Source organism: Castor canadensis, chromosome 7 (genome assembly GCF_047511655.1).
Source record: "Castor canadensis chromosome 7, mCasCan1.hap1v2, whole genome shotgun sequence".
Classification (NCBI taxonomy): Eukaryota; Metazoa; Chordata; class Mammalia; order Rodentia; family Castoridae; genus Castor; species Castor canadensis.
In genome coordinates, this window is record NC_133392.1 from 89742674 (window position 1) to 89768314 (window position 25641).

The 25641-nt window shown below is 34.7% G+C and overlaps 1 protein-coding gene across 21 annotated transcripts in view; it reads left to right on the forward strand.

Moving 5' to 3' along the window:
* The first annotated feature begins 5242 nt into the window (after positions 1 to 5242).
* The window catches only part of Odf2l (outer dense fiber of sperm tails 2 like), a 205842-nt gene continuing 185443 nt past the window's right edge, over positions 5243 to 25641 (forward strand). For 18 of the 21 annotated variants that reach the window (XR_012449821.1, XR_012449822.1, XR_012449824.1 and 15 more), the window contains exons 1-9: positions 5305 to 5444; positions 10272 to 10443; positions 12468 to 12600; positions 13248 to 13373; positions 17220 to 17282; positions 17402 to 17473; positions 18023 to 18139; positions 21406 to 21591; positions 24629 to 24738. Coding sequence is in view for 13 of the 21 variants with exons in the window: in XM_074079533.1 (XP_073935634.1) it covers positions 10331 to 10443; positions 12468 to 12600; positions 13248 to 13373; positions 17220 to 17282; positions 17402 to 17473; positions 18023 to 18139; positions 21406 to 21591; positions 24629 to 24738 (920 nt within the window). In the remaining 8 variants the exon portion in view is untranslated. Of the gene's footprint in view, positions 5445 to 5570; positions 5951 to 8631; positions 8672 to 10271; positions 10444 to 12467; positions 12601 to 13247; positions 13374 to 17219; positions 17283 to 17401; positions 17474 to 18022; positions 18140 to 21405; positions 21592 to 24628; positions 24739 to 25641 lie in introns of those variants that run through there. The other 3 variants (XM_074079531.1, XM_074079530.1, XM_074079539.1) reach the window with 3 other exon arrangements.

Genomic DNA, 25641 nt, shown 5'->3' on the forward strand with positions numbered 1-25641 from the left:
ACTACTGGAGTAGTTGGCTGTCTGGATTTCTGCATGGTTCTGAGAAGGACCTCTCTTCAATTACTGGTAGCATATTGCTCACTGCTATGGACTAAATGCTTGTGTTTCCCCTAAATTCATATTTTGAAATTCTAATTCTCCAATGTGATGGCACATGGAGGTCGGACCTCTGGGGTTATGAGAGTAGAACCTTTACAACGGGATAGTGCCCTCATGAGAAGAGAGATAAGAGAGCTTGCTTCCTCTCTTTTTCTGCCTGTTCCCACCGCGTGAGGACACAGCAAAAAAGGCATCAATCTATCTGCAAACATGCGGAAGTGAACCCTCACCAGGAACTGGCTGACTTTTGATCTTGGACTTCCTTAGCTCCTGGAAATGTGAGAAACAAATTTATAGGTTTAGGATACCTAGTTTATGGGATTTTCCTTATGGCCACCTGAATTAAAACATCTACTAACACTCTATCAAGTAAAAGTAATGTTGGTTGTTCTCTGAGACTTTGGCACCCTTGTCTGACCCTGTGAGCCACCAACCTTGAGTAAATTGTGTCTACCTAATTTTAGGACGTACATAAAACTACAGTACCCAGGAGAACATGATGTTGGCAGATGTCTAGGTTATGAATCATTGGAATAGGTGGAAAGTCCAGAAATGGACCCTTGCATATTTGGTCTAATCTTTATCAACAAAAGCATTAAGTTGATTCAATGGGCGAAGGGAAAGCCTTTTAAATAAATGATGGTGAAACAACTGGATATATGTAAACCTTGACCCCTACTCATTACTTACAAAAAAATTACAAGATAATTCATATACTTAATTATAAAAGCTTAAAAATCACAAAACTTTTAGAAGAATCATAAAATGTCTTCACAGATGTGGAGTTGTGAGGTACTGAACTATAAAAAGAAAAGTATTAATAAACTAAGTTGTATGAAATTAAAGTTTTCTTCTCATCAAAAGACATCATTAAGAAAATGAATAAGCAAGATACAAACTGGGACAAAATATTCAGTGTATACATGACAAAAATGTTTTAAGAATATATAATGAGTTCTTACAAATCAATAGTAAAAATGCAAGGAATACAAAAATGAGCAAAAGACTTGAATAACTTTTCATAAAAGATACACAAATGGTCATCTCTTTAAGCTACTAAAAAATGTCTAGTATCAATAGCCCCTGGAGAAATGAAAATGAAAATGATATTGAAATGCTACTTCACACCATAAGAGCAGCTAAAATAAAAAAGAAGGCTATGATCAATGTTGCAAGGATGTGATGCAACTGGAACCCTCATACATTGCTTGTACAAGAACTTTGAAGAAGATGAATATTGCATTCTCTTAGAAATATACGCACCTCTTGAGTAGCAATTCCATTACTAGGTAAGGAAATGAAAATGTTCATAAAATGCATTTCATAAGAAAATAATTAGGAATAACAACCTTATTTACAACAACTAAAACTGCAGGCAATTTAAGTGTCTATCAATAAGAGAACTGATAAACTGTGGTATATTCATTCAATAGATTATTACTCAGCAATAAATAGAAACAAGCTACTAAAATATGCAACTTTCTGCACCATTCCTAGATCTTCAGCTCCTTTCTTTGCTGTATGGGATGTAGGTGCTATGAAAAGAAGCTCATCTAGGCATGTGAAGAGCCACATGGAGAGGGTGGAAGAGACTCCTGACTCCTGATTGATCTGACCAAGTAATCAGAAATGTCAGTAAAGTCATCTTAGGTACATTAGTCTTAGCTGCAGTCTGGCTGCTTTGACAAGACCGTAGCTAGCATTACATAGACGAGAAAAAAGCTGTCCAGTTGGGTCCTGCCTGAATTTTGGGACCACAGAATAATGAACAAATAAATGGCTGTTGCTTTATGCTACAAACTTTGTTATGACAGCAACAAAAAACCAAAAACACTTTGGAAAGACCATATGCAATTCAGAGTAGGAAATAAACCATATAAAAATTCAGGACCTTGCTACTTCACTGAATTTTCAAGGGTGAAATGGTCTGGGATATATTAGCTTATGTACTCAAAATGAAAGCTGTTTCATGGTGGTGGCTAGTGTTACCCAGCTGAGTAGTCTAAGAAGACACTAGTCCAGAAGACTCCGAGTCCTGTATCACCTGAACAGAGAACTGGACAGAGACACAAATTGCAAAACAGTAGCAAAACTTTATTGGAAGAAAAGGAAAGAAATAGTAAGGAAAAAGGAAAAAAGCACTGCCAGATAAGCAGCGGATCCCTGCCTGATAGCAAGGAGGCATTGATTAGCAAAACGTTGTTGGAAGAAAAGGAAAGAAAGAAGCGCTGCAAGGGAAGTGGTGGGCCCTTGCCAAATGGCATAGAAGCATTGATTTTTTTGTTTAAGCCAAACATAAGTTGTAAGGCAGGAAAAATCTGGGCAGTCCTCAGGGAGGGGTTGAGGTGTCTGGCAGGTTTAATTAACATAACCTTATCACATAACAAGGGGTATTCTGCGTAGGCGCTTATGTTAATTTTTAGGCCTTTAATTGTAACGGAGGCTAGAAGAAGGGAAAGTTCAGGACTTCTATGTAGGTTGCCCAGGATGGCCCAGACCACCCTCATCTGGCCGGAAACGCCCAAGCCCCGCCCCACTCATTATTGGATGGGAATCACCTGGTTCCTCCCTTTCCATAGACTAGCACAAATTTTAAAATTACCTCAGAAAGAGAGCTTGCTTTCTCGGCCTCCAGACTCCACTTGCATCCACAATGCTCCCTCTTGTATTTTGTTTTCCTAACTTTAAACTCCCTCTACACCCACATGTCCTGTGATGGATTCTTCCCACTGGACCCAAAGAATTTGGAAGTCTTCTGATTACAGACTGCACGGAGCTGTTAACAATTTTATGTATGAGATGTGACCAATATTCCTGAGGTCTCAAGTAACAGGACTTAGCTTGGGACATCGAATTAGGGGCAGGCTTTTTTTTTTTTTAAACAAAAAGGCATCCCCAAAGGCGCCTTTTCCAGATGCTATCTTGCAATGACATTTATGACCACCAGGGTATTTACAATTTAAAGGGGATATATTGCTCTAGAGATGGTTCAGGGCTATGCTGGGGTGCCTGCTAGCTTTGCTTAAGAGAAGAGAACCCCTGGAAAGTTATTTTCCCTGCCTGCTAACCTGCATCAGTGTGATCACTCATATTGCTCATTCAGCTAAAAGTCCATGACTCACATGACTGGCATCTTAGGTGGTGACTGAAACAACTGGAACCTGGTGGGTTTTGCACTAAGACAGGGTAATTGGATTTCTTACATGGTAACTGTGTTCTAAGAGAAGAAAGCAGAACCTGCTACGCCTCTTGATGCCTAAGTCTGAAATTGGCCCACCATCACTTTTACCACACCATATTGGTCAATTACAAAGGAGGAGGAGGAGAAGTAGACTCCACTTTTGTGTACAGGTATGAAAGAATTGTTTAGAAGTCATCCTTGGAAACAGTTAATCACACCCCCAAACCATTAAAATTGCTTTTTAATTTTGCTAAAATATTGTGTGTTCACTAAGTATTTTTTAACTTATTTCATTGTTTTTCTTAAACATTTGTAACTGTGAGAAGGGAAATCACAGCTTCTGTCCAACAGGATAAACTGTGTCCCTTCCTCAACTGCACGACTAGTGAGTTCAGTGTTTGTGAAGTACTTGATGCTGTAAATGCTTTATGTCAGGAGTCTGCACACTAAATCCTGTCAAAACCTAGACTATTTTTAAAAAAGTTTCATTAAAACACATCCAAGTGCATGTTTCTGAATTTGCTATGATTTCTTTTGTGCAACAATATAGTTAAACAATATGACAGGGACTGTATGACTGACAAAACCTAAAACATTACTGTTTGGCTCTCTACAGACTAAATATGCAGGTCCCACATTTCTATTATGTGGAAAGTCTTGGATTTTTTTTCCCTAGGTGGTCAAGTGTGTTGAATATTTAGGGAAACTGAGGTTTTGTGATGGGCTGGAATGATCTTCCCATTTAAATAATAACGGAGTAAGAAATCATCCTATCAAAAAGTTTACTATTGAACCTGATTTTGGGACAGATTAAAATGAAGGATGCCACACTTTTTCCTGGACAATTCAGTTGAAATAGCAAACTTAAGACTCTTCCATACTCATTTATAAGCAGTTGTACTTTAGATTGTGTGAATGTTTGCTCTTGAGTGTCTTGTAAAGGTGGTTACATCTAACACCAATGCAGCTTAAATATTATAAATGGAGCCTGATTTCTGTTAACAGTAATTCCTCTAAGTATGACAAGTTCGCAAGGTTAGCTATATTCCTAGGTTAGCTGTGAAAAGGCCAGACTTGCTCACTTCTTCACCACAACTTCAGTGGCCCCTCTTCCCTTTTTTTCTGAGAACAGAGGCCCAGAGAAGTTAGTTGACTTGCCCAAAGTCACAATTTATTTCAATGGCGATCTCCAGCACTTTTTGGCATTTGCAAATATGGTGCAACCACGTGTACACTGTGAATTTTTAACTCTCTTGAGCTTTTTGCTGGCAATCAGTGGCTAGGGAAAAGCAAGACACTGCTGGAAGCATGGACAGGAATCAAAAATCAGGTGCAAGCATGCATGGGTAAACTGCTGTTGATACTTATTAACTAAATTTGTTGGCCTACTATTCCTATCAGGAACATAAAATGGAAACATTGAATTAACTTTTAATTTTAGTTTTTCCAAATACTGTCTGGCTTTGTTTGTTCAGTTTATAAATCACACCAGCTGGCTGTGGGGCCTGGAAAGCACTTCAGAAGACGCCACGAAGCTCCCTGATTTAGCGGGGAGAAGGAGACCTGAGGCTCAGGGAAGGATCGCAGATAAACAATACCACTCATTTAAAACCAAGCGTCTTTCCATCGCAGTTACCTAGGCTTTTACCAAATTCCCTTTCTAAAAATAAAAGCAGGGCAAATCCAGGGCATCAGAAAGTTCGGAATTGGCCTAATTTCCTTCTTAGTTGAGCTCAGTTCAGTTTCCCCGTAACTACACACAAACGGTCCCCTTTTCGTAAAACCAGACCTTGAAAAAAAATAATAATAAATAAATAAATCACCGGAGAAACCACTGAAGAGAAAAAGCGCCCGCCGCCCCGCCCCCTCCCTCCGGCCAATAGCAGCAGGCGCGGCCCTCGCTCTCCGGAGCCTGGGCCAATCAGCTGCGCCGGCTGCGGGCCGACGGATGGGGCGGGGCGGCGGTTGTCAGAGAAGCTGCTCGTCGGTTACCAGCTCGGCTTTTGAGCCACTGCGTCTTGGCGGGCAGTCCTTCACCTCCAGAAGTTCTAGGAATTCTCCGGCTTCCCGCCTGGCGTCCCTTGCCTCCCTTCCTATCTTTCTACCCTCTCTACTGCCCCCGCGTCCCCCTCCCTTTTAGCCGACCCAGGGCTGGAGAGCACAGGTACGCTGGCCAGGCTTCTCACTCCCACAGTGGAGCATCAGCCTTCCCCGACGTTCTGGCCCATTGTACGTCGCGACGGCGGCGGCGGGCTGACGTCACGGCGGACGTGCTGACGCCGCGGCGGAGGCCGAGGCGCGCCTTTTGGACCGGGGGTGGGCTCTGTGGGATGCATGGCTGCCCAGGGCGCTTGGGGGCGGGGTCCCGGAAGTGAAGGCCGTGACCCCTACGGCGCCCGGAGCTCTGCGGGTTTCCGCCCACGCAGCCCTCTTTCCTAGGGGAGGAGCGTGCGGTCCCCGGGATTTCAGGGTCTATGGCAGCGAGTGGTGGCCGGTCCAGGGGGCATTCCCGTTATGGCGGCGTTTCAGGAATGACCCTTTCTTAATCCTACGGCTGGTTCTTCAGCACCTGCCAAATTAAATACCAGATCGTGAGAAGCCCTGGAGCTCCTTCGTGAGGCATAGTCCACGTGGCCTCAGGAAGGAATTCCTTCTCTAGGATTCCTCCAGGTACCCTGTAGATTTTTGGGGTACACCGAGAGTCCTGTGACACAGCCATTAGCCCTTAGGCGTCTGCTCTCCTTAGATCTGTAGTCTGTGCCTTCGACTAGGTCCGTCTTAGTCGTCCCTCGTTTCCCGTAGAGAACAGTTTTCATCTTACGAATATAAATTGAATCTATGAGTGGTTTTAAAGCCTGAAGAAGGCCAGCGTGTGTATTACTTTGTGCTGTGTAGACTTTTTAAATATCCATTTGTAGTTCAGCATGGCGTGGGTTTTCGTTCAGAACAGTTCCACCATCCCATTGTAGTCTTGGGAAACCTTTGGAGCTATTCCAAGTCTTGGTTTCCTTACCTGTAGCTTTGGGATGCTAATGACAACTTGTTAAAGACTTTTGTGAGATGATTTTTTTTATAGGGTCAGTCACAGGTCGGTAAGTGTCAGCGATTGTGATCATGTTGAATGAAGAAAACATTTATATTTATTTCGAGTTTATTTGTAATTAGTATTCCAAACAGCTTTGGTCCTGTGTCCTGGCCTGGGTAGTTGGTCCCCTTCATCTCAAAAGCCTGGAACAAAAAACAGTTGTTCACCCTAAGTTTTATTTGAGAATATAACCCATGCTGCCCCCTGTGTTAGGTAGCTTTTGAGGTGAGAGGGTGATGGGTGTGCTATTTGCCTTCACGGAGTTAGCAAGTTTAAAAGAAAAGTAAAATATGGGCACTTATGGAGCAACTAAATACTATTAGTTGTTTAGGGTTCTTGATGGGCTGGAGGAAACGGCAGTAATATGATGGGGACCGGACACTCAGCTACCTGTTCCCCCTCATTCTTTATATACAAATGCCTTTTAGAGAGCGGAATAGCTGGTTATGCAAGTTAACCCCTCCATCAGAAAATATTTCCCAATTTAATAGCTTTTATTCCTGAGCTATTTTCCAGCTCTGGTCAATTTTACTCTGCCTAGTTCCATGTTTCCTGTAGTAAACTTTTGACTTGTTTCCAGAATAATGCGACAAAAAAAGTTTTCCAACATCTACTTGATGTTCCTTTCATGGTGATTTGATTTTTTTTTTAATTGAAGCTGTGCGCTTTTGTTTGAAGTCAATGAAAGTTGTTTTTCAAGAATTGGTGTTTGGCAAAGCAGTTAAAAATCTACAGGATTCATACACTTTTTCTCTCCAGAGAGATTAGTTTTAAATATGTTTGATGCTGGTTTGTTTACTTAGGCTGACCTAGGTGCTAAAGAGGGCAGTGGGTTATGATCTTTCTTTTCTCTTACCATGCAATATCACTGTACCAGAATAACCATCCCTCACACACTTGGCCAAAATGGAACAAACATAGCCGAGTAAATGTAGGTGCATCAGCATACCCCATGAATACTTCCAGAAAAAGCTGTAAGTAGGTGCCTTTTTTTGATAGGAGACTAGTAAAGTTCCCGGTGCATAGGACATTTAATTCTTAACATTTAAAAAGTTTTTTTTAAATCACTGATCTTTTAAGGATTTGATTATTAAACATATGTGCAGAACATTTATCTTTGTTTCGTCTGTAACAAGTTGTATAAAAACGTAACTTGTCAATTGGCAGTATATGCCACATAACTGAAAACATTTTGTTGCAAAACATCTGCTTTTCCATACAAATATACACTCCTCAACTAAAATAATAGCATGGTTTATAGAGGTGGGCCTTTTTTATTTTGTTTATTTTATTTTGTTTTGTTGAGACAAGATTTTGTTATGCAGCACAGGCTGGCCTATAACTTGTCGTCTTTCTGCCTTAGCCTCCTGCAGTATTGTGATTATAGGCATGTGTCATGTCCAGGAATTTTTGTGCTGAATATATTTGTTCACCATACTTATATTCTTGGTTGTAGTATTGTTACAACACAAAAATGGTGAAGTGCCTTTGAACACCTGAATAATCTATCCTGGAGAATATGATTATCAGTAATTTCAGTGGAAATATCTAAGACACAGTTCTGTGCATTGTGTTTTGAGGAATCAGTAATGAAAATGACATTTTCGAATGTTGGTCTAGAAGTCATTCTTAGATCCTTATTTTTCACAATGTATTTGTTTACCCGTTATAATTTTATCTTGTGATAAAAACTTTTACAATAGTTGTACATATTGCTGCCAATAGCCCACAAAGCCAATTAAGAACCTATTAAAAACTGATACCAAATCAAATGTCATCTCATAAAATGCTTTCTACAAATTGAAGATCCCTATCCTTTTACATTGTTTTTAAAGCTTTTATTCTAAAACTAGGGATCATTTTTAAAATAATCCCCAAAAAGAAGAAGCAAGGAATGAATATGTAAAAAACAGCACATCATTTTTATTAAAGGCTCTATGCCTTATGTCTTCTGCTTCAATTATTGCTTAGTTTTATAAACCTTGTAGGTGCTTAGAATTAATATATTAGACATTCTTTCTTGAGATTCCAGTCTACAGAGAGAGAATATTTAAACAAGTGAATGGATGTAAGATAAATACTAGTTCCTCTCTAAGGATCTATAGCTATAACTGGATTTGCTGTGATTTACCCAGAGCACATTCCTCTTTAATCTTAAGTGTGATTTTTCATTTGGTTTTGTATATATCTATATTTTAAATTCTTCTATACTATAAATAACTCAAAGGATCATAATGCCTTAATAATAGATGTTGCATATTTTCAGCACCCAAGAGGATCATCTTAGGCTATCTATATTTTATTCAGTAAGTTCCTTTTGGATTGCAGCTGCTGGCATTTTTGTTTTTGTCTTTTTCTTTTATTGTTACTATGTTATTGTACTGGTCAAACATTGTGACATTTACAAAAGTGCTTACAATATATTTTACTTAAATTTACCCTTTCTATCATTCTTCCTTATCCTCCCCATTTTTAGAACAGTTTTAGTAGGTCTCATTTTTCCATTGTCATACATGAGTACATAATTTTTCTACCACATTTATCCTTCCTTATATCCTCCCCGCTCCCACTGGTACCTGCCCTTACATAGGACCTATTTTATCTTTCTGTTCTCTGTTTCTGAAAAAAAGACATTTTTGTTTGTTTAAGATAGTGGTACAGGGAGTTTCATTATGACATCTTCATGTAAGCTGCTGGCATTTCAGAAATATGAGCATATTGGCTTGTCTCTGCTGTACATGGAACTTTCAGACAGAAGTTAATACATTTTTATAGACATGGGAAGTTTCTGAATTGCTAATTAAATGCGAATAAGTTTTAACCTATAATTTCATATCTACTGAAAGTATTGAAAATCTTTAACATAATCTTTTTTTTTTTTTTGATGAAACTGGGGTTTGAACTCGACTTTGCACTTGGAATGCAGATGCTCTACCACTTGAGCCATTCCTCTAGTCTGTTTTTCTCTGTTATTTTGGAGATGGGTCTCATGAAGTATTTGCCCAGACTGACCTCAAACCTCAATCCTTCTGAGTATTTTAGGATTACAAGTATGAGCTACTGGTGCCCAGCTTGAACACAATGTATTTTTAATACAGAAATATAAAACTCAACCATAAATATATTAAAATAATGCAGAAAATCTTAAATACTATCTTCATGTTGTATAAACATGAAGTCAGGGAGACACCTTATATGTGTCTTATATGTTACTATTATGTGTTCATAGTTGGCAAAGCTCTAATTCATTACTTAAAATGGAACAGTTTTGAAGAAATTCATAGATGTTCAGATTTAAAAAGATGACATCTCCAGGTTTGAATGAAAACAGATTTTTTGGTAAAGTTTGGAAATACTGTCATCTGCCTATTCTTTTATCACCAAAGAATATTCTAGATTGAGCTGGGAACAGGAATAAAAAGAATTAATTTTGAAAGGTCTAGCAAAAGAATGTCCTGCCTTCTTTGTAGCTATCATTGCCAAATACTTTTAAGAGTATGTTGACTTTCTCCAGTTCTAGGCATAAATACCATGTTTTTTATTGGACAGGCCTGATAGAACTGAGTACCATTGTTAATCCACAGTTGTGTGTCTGTTTTCTAGTTGTATTGGGTGAAAATATTATTGTACTCCTTTAAACAGTAGGCTAGTAAGGATTTCCACACCCTAATAATTGTATAGAGAAAAACAGTCCTTTTAGAAACAGTATATGGAAATTGGCAATTGAGGAGTGAGTGTGCTATGCAACTTTGATACTATTTTGAGTTAGTATAATAATGAGTAGCATTATAATTTTGATTGTGTCTTTAAGACGTTCTCTTAAACATCATTAGGATCAGAGAGTAATAACAGAAAGAAAAGAATCTCTACTGAAATGATAAGTTTAATAACTAAAATGTTTCCTAGCTTTCAGCATCTGTGGAGAAGTTGTTTTGAAGCCAAATATAAATCCATTTACTAAATTTATGGAGAAACCTACCAATGATGGAAGTCATTCAGAGGAACTCTTTTCCCATCGTAAAAGTACTCCAATGAAAGAACGTTTACCGTGGTATGCTAGTGACAGTCAGTTCAGAAGGTATTCTCATCATTATGTGACAAAATCTAATTTTCTGATTTTTGGGTGTCATGTTTGTCCAAAATATATATTATCTGAATTAAATGCAGTATTCTTTCAATAATATCTTTTTCAAATTCAGTATTCATTAAAATTAGTTTATTCTGATAACAAGTGTACTCATTTAGCAGAATCTTAGGTTTTTGGATCTTTTTTTGGGGGGGGGGTTGTGAGATAGTCTCTTTATTATGTAGCCCAGGCTGGCCTCCAGCTTAAGATCCTCTTTCTTGCCTCTGCCTCTGAGTGCTACAGTTACATCCATAAGCCACCATGCTAGCTTAGGGTTTTAGATCCTAATGAAAGCAATTAAGAATGGAAACCAAACCTATTTAAGAATTTGTAAAGTAAATCTTTTTAACTAAGGTAAATGAGCATATAAATAATATGGAATACTGGAAATGTAATTAATGAGTACCAATACACTGTCCTGTGGTACATTGCTGTATAACTAATACTTCGTATATTTTACTTATTTAGAATGGTAGATACCCTTGTTACTTATATGAATCATCAACCCCCAAATAACAATCTTAAAATACCATTATTGTCATGATTGTACAGTCCACCTTCTAGTTTAACTTGTTATATATGAAAATGATGTTTTGTCATGTAATAATTCCTGACTTTCTGCCCATTATTTTTAATGAAAGACAGTTAACATTTATCTATCATAATTTTCTTATACCCTTAATTTTAAGCTAGTGGTGCTTAAGAACAAAATATACTTCTTGTCATAGCCTGTAAGATGCCATCAGTTGTTAGTTGTCATATAATGTAATCTGTAAAGAAAGAAAACAGCTGGCAACTAAAGAAGAAACGATCCTTTCCTATGATTTGGAATTTTATTTATACCTATTGAGAAAGCTCCTTTAAATTGAGATATGTATAGATTTTTACCCAAATAACCTGTGATTACATAAGAGTAAAATGTAAGTGAAATAAATTATTCTCAAAACTTCTATGTACTCAGAGGCCAATCCTTTCGAGCCACTTTTTGACTCAAAGTTCTCCTTTCTATTAAGAGTGTTGGGGAGAGGGCATTTCTTATGAGCATTTTTAGATGAAATCCTTGTCACCTGGAGGCAGGCTTGACTTTTTTCTTTTTATCAGTATCTGCCCAAAACTCATAGAATGACTGTGGAATGTTGCTAAATGTTCCTGCTTCACGGATCCCCTGGACTTCTCTCTATGACTCTAGAGTTAAAACTCTTAAGGACTCCTAGGAGTTAAAAAAGTGTTGCACTCTATCTCTGGGCTATTCTTCAAAGTTTTTGCCACCCCGTTCTATAAATTTTGGGTGTGTGCAGATAAAGACAGGTCATCAGCTTTGTGGCTGATGAGAACTATGAGAAGCAACAGGAGTGATCAAAAAAATGGGGAAAAAAAGTATCTTATAATACCCAGTAATGTCTAGGTAAGCATAATCAAGAAAGCAGACATTGTCAGTTTTGTTTTGCTTGATAAAACGTGTTCAAAAGCTGAACAAGAAGGGTTTTTAGATACATGGAAGGCTTTAGCTTTTGTGTTCCATTTGTTTAACTTATTCATGCTTTTGAAGGAAGTTTTTGTGAAAGATGATAGTTTCATGGAAAGGTTTTGTAATAAGTCTAGAAAGATTAATTTTTGAATTTAGAGTAAGAGAATGGAAGGATACAATAAAAACATGTATACATTCATAAAATTTGTTTTTCAAATTTATATATGTTTATAAATTATCAAACACAGCAAAGTTAAATATTACTGTTAGCAGTTTTTGTGTTTTACATATCTCAACATTTTAAAATTATCTTTCCATGTATAGGAAAGTATTAGCAAAAGTATGAATATATAGGAAAATGCATACATTTTAGTGACAGCTTATTATATTTGTAGAGCAATTTATTGGACTCAGTAATATTAAGTCAGTCTGTACTATATTTATATAAAAGTACAATCAGCTTATGTGATAGATTTAACTTAAATTTTACCTTTGCATTTGTGATTAGTCTGAAGCAGGACATCCTAAGTGAAAAGACCCAATTGGAAGCGACACTTAAGGAAGCTGAGTTGGCAACCTGTTCTGTAGAATTACTTTTACCTTTGTTTAAGAATACTATTGAAGAGATTAGTTTAGGAAATGTGAGTATTTGACTTATGAATATCTAATAAAATGTAAAGCTGATATAATACTCAGAATTCACTAACTGAAATCCCATATCTTAAATAGGTATCCTCATGTGTGGGTATTTAATACCAAAAATGGGAATTTATGTATGTTTTTTATTCCTGTTTCACTAGCTGCAATTCTTTCTCTTAAAGAAAATCTCAGGCATGCACCTCATAAGAGGCTAAGCTTAAAACTGTATATTTTGATGCTTGACTTAACCTGGCCTTGAACTAGAGAGTTATCTTTTTTCTCATGAGTTTAAAATCTTCTGAGAGCTGAAATATGTCTATTTTCAATAATGTTATTTGGAGTGGAAAACTACTTTAAAATCCCAGCATATTAAAATTTGAGTTAGGATCAAAAGTAGATTGAATTCTATAACTTCTATTGGAATAAATACTAAAATACTTTTAGAACTTAAGTTCTTATTTTTACTTTAATTTAGTGTACTATGTAACAGATTCTACTTACTGTTAATAAATGTGATGAATTCTTTTGGTGTATGCAAAAGAATGATTTTGTTACTAGAAAAATTATTCTTTGATAGAATTATATTTTAGAGTGTTTTAGTTAATACTGTGTCTTAAATTATATAATCTGGTTACTGTGTTCTTTTCAGGCTAATCTTTCTGCATCTAATTTGAAGATTTCTGAACAGAAGGAAATATTAACAAAAGAATTAGATACTTTAAAACGTGTAAAACTAACCTTAGATCATCTTCTTAGACAGACTGACTACAAACAAGTAAGGCATCAACCATATGCACTCATTTAATACTAATGTTTTTTACTTGAAGGATATATTATTTGTCTATCTGTAAAAATTTAAATATTGGTGTGTTTGAACTGGAAATAATTATTAAGTTCGTAAAGGTGATTATCAGACTCCTACTTTTAATGTTTCATAAGTAGTTCTACATAAACCCAGCAAGTTTTTATATAAAATATATTTTTATTTCCTATCCAAAATGCTTTATTTGTTTTAATCATTTAGCTGGTTTGATAAAATACACATTTTTAGAATTTAAGCACTTATGTATTTTATTTTTATTCATACATAGGTCTTTTTAAATAAAAAAATTAACAGATACGTAAAACAAACATTTTACATATTGATGGGATACATGTAATGCTTTGGTACATGTAAATATTGCATAATGTTTAAACTTATCTGTCTCCTTATACATTTATCATTTCCTTATGGTGAAAACTTTCAAAATCCTTTCTTCTGGCTTTTTGAAATGTACCTTATTATTACTTGCAGTCACCTTGCTGATCAATAGCACCCCCGAATTTCTTGCCCCTATCTAACTAAAACTTAGTACCCATTGATGAACCTCTCCACTTCCCTTCCTGTTCACTACTCTCCCCAGTTTCTGGTAACCACCAATCTACTCTCAACTTCTAGCAAATCAACTTTTATCCTTCATATATGAGTGCGTGAGATCATGTGGTACTAGTCTTTCTGTACCTGGCTTATGCATAACATAATCTCCACTGCCATCTATACTGTGTGGATGACAGGCTTTCAACCTTTTTTTTGGCTGAACAGTACTCCATAGTATATATGTACCCATTTTCTCTATCTGTTCATCAGTTGATGGACTCTTAGGTTGTTTGTATTTCTTTCCATTGACCATGAAGTGCAGATACCTGTCTGACATATTGATTTCATTTCCTTTGGATATATACCTATGGATAGGAGTTTTGGATCACATGGTAGTCCTGTTTCTAAATTTTTAAGGAACCTCTAAATTTTCCATAGTGGCTCTACTAATTTACATTCTCACCAGCAGTATACAAGGGTTCCCTTTGCTCTGTATCCTTGCTAGCACCTTGTTATCTTTTGGCTTTTAGTGATAATAGTCATTTTTACTAAGGTGAGGTGATAATCATTGTGGTTTTGATTTGCATTTCCCTGGTGATTAGTGATGATGAGCTTTTTCTCATGTACCTGTTGGTTATTTGTATGTCTTCTTTTGACATGTGTTTGTTTAGATCTATTACTCCTCCAAATTTTTTTTCTGTGAAGTATTTGGAGTTCCTTATGTATTCTGGATATCAACTTCTTGTCAGAAGTATAAATTTATAAATATTTTCTCCATTCTATAGGCTGCCTTTTGCACTGCTGATTATTTGTTTTGCTTGAGGGAGCTTTTTAGATTGATATAATTCCATTTGTCTATTTTTGCTTTTGTTTCCTGTGCTTTGGGATCTTGACCAGAAAATCCTTGCCTAGGCCAATGTCCTGAAGTGTTTCTCCTGTTTACTTGTCTGCATGTCTTTTTCTCTCTCACTCTTCTTTGTCCCTCTCTTTCCTTCGTCCCTCCTTCCCTCCCTTCCTTTCTCCCTTTTTTCCTTCCTCCATTCTCTCTCTCTCTGTCTTTTTTAGTAAAAGCTTCTTTTGTTGTTGTTGTTTTGTTTTTTTTTGGGACAGGATCTCACATTGTTGCCAGTGCTGGCCTCAAACTTGTGATCCTCCTGATTTTACCTCCCAAGTGCTGGTATTACAGGTGTGTATCACCATACCTGGCTTCAATAAGGTTTATTGAAATGTAATTCACATGGCATACAGTTCTATCATTTAAAATATGAGATCTGTTGGATTTTAGTATATCACAGAGTTTTGCAGCCATCATGATAATCAAATTTAGAGGATTTTTGTGATTCTAAAGTGAAAGCTTGTATACCTCCTATCCCACTCGCGTCTCCTTAAAGGAGCCCTTCTATCCACCTTCTGTCTCTATGAATTTGTCTGTTCTGGCTACTTCATGTAAATGGAATCATATGATATATGGTTGTTTGTGACTATCTTCTTTCAGTTAGCATGTTTTCAAGTCTCATCCTCTTTATTGCTCTTTGAATAATATTTTATTGAATATCTGTACATACACTTATTTATCCAGTTGCCAGTTAATGGTTACTTTGGTGTTGTTATGAATAATGCTGCGATGAACATTTCTTTACAAAGTTGTAGTAGGGATATTTGTGTCCATTTCTCTTGGATATATAGCTAGGAGTGGAATACGTATTCTTCACACACACACACACACACACACACACACACACACACACACACACACACACACACACTTTCCCTTTGGTCTAAGATAGGGTTTCCTTTTCATCTGGGATCTGCTTCTCCACTTTTTTCCCCCTGCCCCAACACTGTTCCTATGCATAGTACAATTTCAGCCCATCTTGTAAAACATTATAGTTGAGAGGATGTCACCTCATCATTGGGAAAAGCTGATCTATAGCTTCTGCTCAAACATATGACAAAATGTAAAGCCTAACTTTGGAAACAATGGTCAAGTATGGTATTCTCAGTTAAAAATATTTAAAAGAATAACTTCATAGTATTTATCTTCTCTATGACTATTTTTTATTTGTAGAATAACAAAATTATACAAGTTCAAGATTCATAACATTATAATCTGAGATCTTTGAAACCCCTGAAACTATGAAAAATATTGTGTGTATTAATTGGAGATAAGAGCTCCACAACAATAATTTTTATTTCTTTGTGATTATTACTTCTTTTGAATCTTAGTGCAAATATACTTGAAGAAATTAACCTCTGTTGATAGTCTGAAATCTTGAGCTAATAACAAAGTCACTTAAATTACTCTTCACTCCTTTCCCTCTTAAATTAACTTTTGTACTTAACAATATAGCATCAATATTTTTTATTTTATTTTTTTCCCCAAGGCTGGGAAAAAAAATCCAGGGCCTGGTGCTATGGGCAAGCACTCTGTCATTGAGCAATACCCCCAGCTCTTTATTTATTAACTATTTCTTGAAAAGAAAGGGATTTTAACTTGAGCTCTGTAGATTCTTACAGAGTCCAAGGATAGACTTCATGAAATCCATGAACCCTCTGAACTTGTGTGTACAATTTTGTATTATATGTACACACATACGTACTTTCATAGGAAAAGAATGCATAGCCTTTTCACATTCTTAAAGGGAAGGCTGACCTTCAAAAATGAATAAACATTCTTTGAGTTCTCGTTTAAAAAGATTACATAGAATCTATTGTCTTTCTTTAAGAAATTTCTTAATGCTAGAATTCAGTGTTATAATTTTTGCCTACTTATAAAGTGTTGTGTTGAGCTTTCACAAACAGGGTTTTTTAAAACTGATTTTTATATGTCATTGGCCTATACTTTCTGAGGCATTCTGTTGAGATTAATATAGCAAATTAACTAATTTCATAAATGCACAAAAATGATTTAGAATACATAGACAGAAGTCTTTCTGATGGCTCTTTTATTTATTTATTGCATTTATTTTGTGGTACTGAGGTTTGAACTCAGGGCCTGTACCTTGAGTTTTTTTCAAGATAGGGTCTTGTGATCGTTTTGCCCTGGTTGGCTTCAAACCGCTATCCTCCTGATCTCTGCCACCTAAGTAGCTAGGATTACAGGCATGAGTTACTGGCACCCAGCCTGATGTCTCTTTTTAGAAATCTGCACTGTGCGTAGTAGTTGCTTCATGTAATTTTTTTGAGTGATGCTTATTCTACTTTCTGTTTTGTGTAGAGAAATACAGTTTGTGAGCATTGATTTATAACATCCTTTCTTCATAGACTGGAGACAATCTACCCAGCATGTTGTTAAAGAATGTAACTGATAATGAAAGTGAAAATATTGTAAGTTTTTTTTCCCTTTTTATCCATTTTTTGCCCATTTGTATGCTGCTTGGTCTTATAAAATTAGCCATTATTATCTAAGTTGTGAAATTTCTAACTTTTATGTATGTTTGCTAAAGAATCTTAAGAAGAAGATTATTGAAAAGGAGACATATATCCAAGAACTTTCATGTTTGTTTCAGAATGAAAAGGTAAGCAAATTTTGAGTTTAATTTGTCATATTTCTTAATACTGAGTCCTTCCCTTCTTCCCATTCTGGTTTCATGTCCTCAAAAATAAACACAAAAAAGGTATTTTTGACAACCTACATTATTTGAATATTTTGTTTGATGTATCAGATGTATCATCTTAATTTTTTAAAGGATTTTATGGTGTTTCAGGGCAGTTGGCATGAATCACTGTTAGGAACTCATAAATTTGTACTGTATTTCAATTTGGGTGCAAATTAAGAACTTTGGTATTTATAGGAGCATTTTAGACAAATGTATAATTGTAGTTAGAAGGATAGGTAGGAATTTTTTTAGGTAGTTATCAGGAGGCATTAAATAAAATGTGGATAATAGCGAAAACTCCTCCCTAGTTTTATAGGAAATGCATTTGAAGTGGGCAGCAGTAGTTTATGTAAAAGTAGCACTTTGCTTTTTAACAGTTTTTAGATTGTGTCTGAATTGGGGTAAAATTAAAGGGATGAGGAGGATATAGCAAATAACATTTTTGTTGTTCTTTTTTCTGTGTTATAGGCAAATGCTTTGAAAGCAAACCGTTTTTCTCAATCAATAAAAGTAGTACATGAACGACTACAGCTCCAAATTCATAAAAGGGAAGCAGAGAATGATAAATTGAAAGAATACATAAAGGTTATAAATATTTATTCATTTTTATAGTCTACGTGATAAAATTAATGAAAAGTATAATGTCATTCCTTAATTGTGGAATATGGTGATTGCAAAAGAATTTATTGTTGCCATGGGAAATATGTATATGTTAATAGTAAGATTTCTGACCCTTCTAAAAATTTAGATCAAAATTCCAATATAAAAATGCTATGTCTTTTTTTATACCAGTCTAGGCTGGATTCGTAGATATTGATTTACTTTAAAAAACTTTCTTATGATACAGTTAATATATGTTTATTGTGGATAATTTATAAGATACTGAAAACATAACAGCAAAAATAAAAATAGCATGTAAATACTGAAACCATTGTCAACATTCTGCTATATCTTATTCCAGTTGTTTTTCTACACTTACACATACATATTTTCACACATTTAATAAGCAGTGAGTAAATTGTTTTGTTACAGATTAGTGATTTTAAAATAATTTTAAACTAAATTAAAGTCAATTAACCTAACTTTGATATTCAGATGATTGAGTAATTCCCTTTGTAACAGTACAATTAAGAGATATTTTTGGCTTTATTATTCTTTTTGAGTCAGATTCACTGTAAGATTTTGAGGTTGCTGTATCACAACCTAACTAGACTCACTGTCTCTTTTTGCCAAAGTAAAAGAAGCAATGTATCAACTCTCAGAGAAGTATACAGACTCAAACCCCACTGAACGTGAGGGCTTCTAGTTAGACTTCTGTTTGCTTTTACATCCTGTATCACAGAAGATGTCTGCAGCCTATAGCACATTTTCAAAGCTGTGCTCAGGTTTTTATTTATTTTTCTTCCTTCAATGACAAAAACCTTTTGCCCTCCAAGAGACCATTAAGCAGGTTTGTGGAGGATGCATATTTTGTTCTACCTACATGTTCTTTCAAACTTCTCCCCCATAGATTCCCTGGGTCCTTTGCATGGGTGTGCTGGGACACTGTAGATAGAACGGGTTTGGTATTGCAATGCTCTGTTATGGTAAATGCAAGCAAATAGCTGTGATCCAACCTATCAGATAATCTTACATAATTTTTAATAAAGTCCTCAAATAGCAGTTGAGAAAGGGTTTTGAAAATATTTTATTCAGTTTAAACTGAATGATTTAATAATTTTTTTTATATCCTCAGTCACTTGGAGAAAGAACATAAAGCTAAAACCCAAAGATTTTGCCATGATAGTCTCCTGTTCAAATTCCTTTTCAAAAATGCTGTTGTTAAGAAATAATTGAAAGAAGTTGCTGTAGGTTACTGATTTTTCTATTTTCCTCTTATTATGTGTTTTTGGACTTTAAAGCATTAAGGAATTGGTGGTGGGGGGGATCACAATGTTCTGAATTGATTTTAGGTTTAACAAGTTTTGTTTCATTTTTTAACAGTAAAAACACAGGGCCTGGTGCAGTGCAATCCCAACTATGTGAGAGATGGGAGGATCACAGTTGGACGGAGGCTGGCCCCTGGCAAAAGTGCTAGTTCCTATCTGAAAAATAAACTAAAGCAAAAAGGACTGGGGTGTGGCTCAAGTGATAGAGCATTTAGTGCAAAGCTCTGAATTCAAACTCCAGTGTAGTACTGCCAAAATGAAAAGTACATTGTAATTCTCTGAAAACTACCCAAAGATACTTTGAACCAGTTTTTCTTTCTAAGTCTTTGTAATGTAGCAATTAGAATATTTTTTATATTTTTAGAATTATATAAATGTAATTTTTTACATAGTTGGCAACATATATGTGTAATTGTTAGAAAAGACAAATAATCAACTTTATGTGTTCATTCATCTGGCAAATGACTAAGTGGTTATTTATTTTGAAACTAAAATATTTTGATTGTTTCAGCATATTCCCTGATAATGCTTACATGTAGGATTTTATAACTAGTGAGAAAACCCAGTTGCAACCTTATTAATATTTTTCCTTCACCTTTCACATATAAAGTTTTTAACTTTAGTGTAGCAACTATTTATGGTGTGACGATGACACCCTGTGGCTTTTAGAGGGATGACAGCTGTATTTCCTATGGGGTGTTCCTTGCTCTTAATGTACATTGAACATGGTTTTTTTCCCCAAACTATTAGTTACAATATTTCATGGGATTTTTAGTATAAAATGTGTTCTTAAGGATAGTTTAAGAAGGTGTTGCTGCTCCTCTTAGTTTACCAAATCACTCTTGAAAGAGATCAGATCTAACAATGCACTTCTTAATCCCAGAATTTCAGTGGAGGTTAAGACGTGCAGGCTTGTTGGCATGGGTTCAGTAGAAGCGTCACGTGTCACTCTAGCCCATTTGAAACTTTTAATTAAGATGGCTGTCCAAGGAATGGTAGATGAAAGCCCAAATTCTACAATGATTCCAGATCTTTCCACTGTTGCATAGCTTTCAAAATGCAAAAGCATTAAAATGTTATTTACATTCTTAGATACTTAAATAGCTTAAGTCCAAAGTCTTAAAATAATTTTATGTTTTTATTTCATCTACCTACGCTAATATTCTGTCTCTTATTACACTGTCAAGGGGAAGGTCTTGTTAGTTAACACCATCATACTCAATGGGTAGGAAGCCTGTCTTCAGGCATCTTTTTATTTTTTCATATTGATCTGATAGTCATTAGTTATTTATGTGTTTGGTCTTGCAATCAACCATTACTTTCATACATTTACCAATAATTGGGTAAAGCAGTACTCTTACTGTCTTTAGTGTAACTCTATTGTCAGGGCATGCCTCCTAATTCTAGTAAATTAAAATTTAGTAAATAAGTTGATATTTATCTCATCTTTCCCCTTTGTAATCTATAGAATTTGATCATATCTCTTTTAAGCTTTAATTTTTCAAGCTAAAACATTAATATATTTGGGGAGCTACCAATACCTTTTGAGCTTTTCCATACCGATTATTTGGGTCAACTCCAGGTCATTTATGTTCTTTAGTTTTTTAAATGAGTACTATGTGTCATATTTTAGACATGAAGTATAAAAATGTCCTAGTTTATGTTAGAAATTTTAAAGAAGTTAATATTTATACTATAATTACCAATATTAGTTTAATAATGTTAGAATTAGTTTTGTGTAAGTTTAAATATTTAAAATTTTCATTCTTTACCTAGTTATAAGGAACCATTGGTGAAATCACTTTTTAATCCCTATTTTGCTTTTTATTAATCTTATGATTATTTTTGATAAAATATGTATTAATGTTTTTATAATTTTTATCTTAAACACTGGAGTTCTGAAATAATTTATTTTTTTTTTAGAGTTTAGAAAACAAAATAGCCAAATGGAACTTACAGTTGAGAACAAATAAGCATGAGACTGTAGCAGTGAAAGAAGCGAGTAGACAAACAGCTATTGCTCTAAAGAAGGCATCTAAAATTTACCAACAAAGGCTTGAGCATTTTACAGGAGATATTGAACACCTTACTTCCCAAATTAGAGATCAGGTAAGTATTACATTCTTTCCTAACGATGTATTTTATGAGCCTAGTTTATGTAGTTAATGCCATGATATGTAATATAATGATTTTATTTTTATCAATATGGCTATTAAAGATCATAAATACTTTACTCATATTTTTTGCTTTCACTTTTTATTTTGAAAGACCACATAAAATGCATTAAGCATACCCCTCCACACACAAAAAGCTTCTATGGCTAACTTACTAAGAGAGAGGCTTCATGTCCTTTGCCCTTTGGAAAGTTGCAGTGCACATTAGTATATTAAAGGCACTGAGAAGGCTTTCAGAAACCCAGTGCAATGAGGGTATTGAATTAAGGGTTTCCCACACTTACTTAACCACAGAACTCTTCTTTTACCCACAAAGCAGCTTTTGGAAGTGGTTCTGAGAAATATCAGTTTGGGAAATGCTGATTTATGTTATTAGACCATATGACTTTATTCAGTAATTCACTTCATTTAATCTCTGTAATGCATTTAAAACCATATGCTGACGTAAACACACCATGTGAAAGATATCTTGGGGTATAGTACAAAGTTGAAAAATGGACTTAGTGCTTTGTTAGTTTTGACAAATTATTATATTTATTCAGTTGCCAACTAATAAAATATTTATTGTTTTTAATGTCTCACTAGTATTCCACCTCTGAAGAACTTATGTTAATGCTTATAGAATTATTAGAGGCTTTTAGAAATGAAAACAGACTGTATAAACAGTTGTGCAAACAAAACAATTTAATATTTTGTAAGCTCAAGTATTAACATTTTAAGGCTTTACTATTTAACCTACATTCATAAGATTTAACTAGATAAAAGAATTAAAGACTAGGTTCAAAATCTACATTCGGTGCTTAAAAATGTTCTTCAGTGGTAAAAGTTGATTGTGTCATTAACATTCTTGAGGTTTTCTTAGTGAAATAGCACTGCCCTTGCTCCTTGTCAGTGCATAAAAGCTCCTCCACTTATTAACTTGTGATTTTCCATAAGGAACTTAACCTTGCTTAAGCTTCAGCTTCCTTATCTATAAAACAGAGGATAATGCACTGCTTATCTTATGTGATCAATAGGGAGGATACATGAGAAAATACATGTCAAACCATAGTGTGTGCTTATTCTACGTTTTTGACATACTGTCCTCTTTTTAGTTCCTCTGATGCAGGGAGTTTGTTTAGTTATTTTGTTTGTTTTCTGATGCTTCTGGCCTTAATGATCTGATCTTCCCAGCTCAACATAACTGGCTGTTTGTTATTAATCATTCAGTTTCTGTTCAAATGCCATCTGTTCAGAGAGGCCTTCCCTGCTACTCCTTAAGAAGTAGCCTGAAAACAATCCTTGTCTTGATTTTTTTCATAATATTTATTATAATTTGAAGCTATTGCTCCTTTTTTTTGTTTACTGTTTTTCTCTACTAGAGTGTTAATCGAAGTTAGCAGGAGCTTGTTTGTCCCATTTTCCTGAGAATACCATTGTTTATAATGCATTTTAAGTTCAAAACACAAAAAGTTCAGCAATAAGACATTTTATTGAACTGTTACGTAGTTCATCACACATACACACAATGCCTAAAATTTCCCAAGAATTACAGAGGGATCAAAGAGAACAAGGATTTGAAAGGGTCCATTTTCTGGTAATTAAGCAATTTTAATGCCATGAAGGAAGGGTAAAAAGGACTTTTGCTTTGTGTTTGTGTGTTTGTAAGGACAGGTAAAAGAAGATTTTGAAAGTACTGAGGAGAACCAGTTTTGATATTTATTGTCCAGGGATCAGGATCTTAAATGCTGTGTAATTGTACATACTGAAGAATTATCCTATTTCCTTCTTTAAAAATTGGATCCTAATTTTGCTGTTAGTAGGTTAGATGTGTCATTTCTGTAAGGCAAAGAGAAAAGGTGTGGCATCTCAGTCTTCTGTAGGAAGGTGACTTCTTCCTTAACTCATGTCTATATTCTAGGAATGTCATAAAAATTAAATACTGTCCTCCATGTGAATTATAGGTAGCAATTACGTATTTAAACTATAAATTTCTTTTTATAGGTAAGGTTCCTAGTTATCTTAATTTACATTATAATATAATCTGAAACTTTATAATGTATGTTATACCTGACTCATACTTCATAATTTATACTAAAATTTATTTTACATAAAATATGAAAATAGGTTAATAGTTTTTTTCCAAAATGACAGAGGCATATGATGAACAAAGTAAATAATATCTTACACACAGTAGATGCTCAATAAATTCTTGTTCAGTGAATGGATGAATGATGGAATGATAGAAGGATGTTAAATGCTCTTATATTCTTTCTGTGTCTTCTGATTTTAATTAACTGATACTGTTTCATTCCAGTGATGTTTTTTCTGTAGACTGTGGACAGGGCCATAGTGATTATGGCTGTTCAGATAGATTCACAGAGTGCCATTTGACATCCATTGAGTATTCACTATGTTCCAGGCATTGATCAAGACCCCATGAATCTCTATTTCACATTCAAACTGGATTGCCACTACTGCCACTTGATCTCTTTGCAGACAGTAGCAGTGTTCAAAGGCTGACAAGGGTGACCTCTACAAAACAGAACTTGTCATCATTATAACAAAGATAAATAAGGCAGCATTACTAAATGATATGGAGTTGTGGAATTAGGAATAGTTTTTATGTATACTATAGAAGGCTTTTTCCTGTGATGCTTATGTGGTTGTTAGGATTTACATATGGAATGCAAAATGAAAATATAAACAGTTCAATAAGTAAAAAGGAAATTATCTTCATTAATTATAAAATACTGTTTAAAAATAGTTGCATCAACATCCTTTAAAATGTTAGGTTGGAACGCTGCTGTGTGTGTATATAAAATAATAGTAGAATAGTTATTTTATTCAAATTTACTTAATTTTTCTGTAATAAAAGTTTTGTATTTTATTGGAAGAATGTTTTCTTACTACTTATGCATTTGTGTTTAGGGCCCTTAACAAAAGAAAACATTTTTATATTATAAGATGAATACTTTGTGTGTTTTTTTTAGGAAGCCAAGTTGTCTGAAACAGTTTCAGCTTCCAATGCCTGGAAAAGTCGTTATGAGAAAATTGTAATTGAAAAAACTGAATTGGAAGTTCAGATCGAAACAATGAAAAAGTAAGAAAGAATTTAAAATCTTTTCACTGTTTAGAAGGGCATACTTTTAGTTCTTTCACTAGTTTGTATTTTGGGTTTTCTGGATTTCATGTGGTAAAGATGCAATCTATATGCATCTAATCTGTGTTTTTCTATTTATAATTTTGTATATTTTTCTTTATTGTAAAAAAAATTAAAAATGATTACTCATTAAAAGTGCATTGGCTTTCCCATTTAGAAAATTTGAACTTGTAGTTAAGTATTTTGTGTTTGAGTATGTGTCATCTATATTTGTATTGACTGTTAATACCTTGTCTTAAATGGAAGTGATATTTCTCAATTAAATAAGAACATGCAACATAATGCATAAATGCTTTGAAAATCCTAAACATAATTATCCATTAATATGTGTAATAAAGAAAATAATTAAATAAAAATACATATTATGCTTTGAAGCTTACTACTGATGAACCAACAATAATAGGCCCTTAATATTTGTTTTTAAATGTTTTATTTTCTATACATTACATTCAGTTTCATCATTGAAAGCTAAAATACATAATTTGCTTCTAAAGATTAGTTTTCATTGCCTTACTTGATCCTTTTTGTTAAACTTGTCCCTAAATTTGTGTGTATGTATGTGCTTGTGTGTGAGTGAGAGACAGACAGACATGCATATGTCTGTGTATGACAGCTTAGCTATTTCATTGAAGAGGTTCTTTGGCATCATCATGTCTCTAATCAAGGTTACTCTGATGATAACCTTTAAAGGTTACTTCTTCCAGTTTCCTTTGCTTTAGGAGTACTATTCACTTTTTGTAATTCCCTATTTGAAACAATGCATCCTACTGCAGTGATTTCAGAAACACTTAAAATGTGTTATTTGAATTAAAATTTCCATAACTTTTATAAAATGCTTCATTT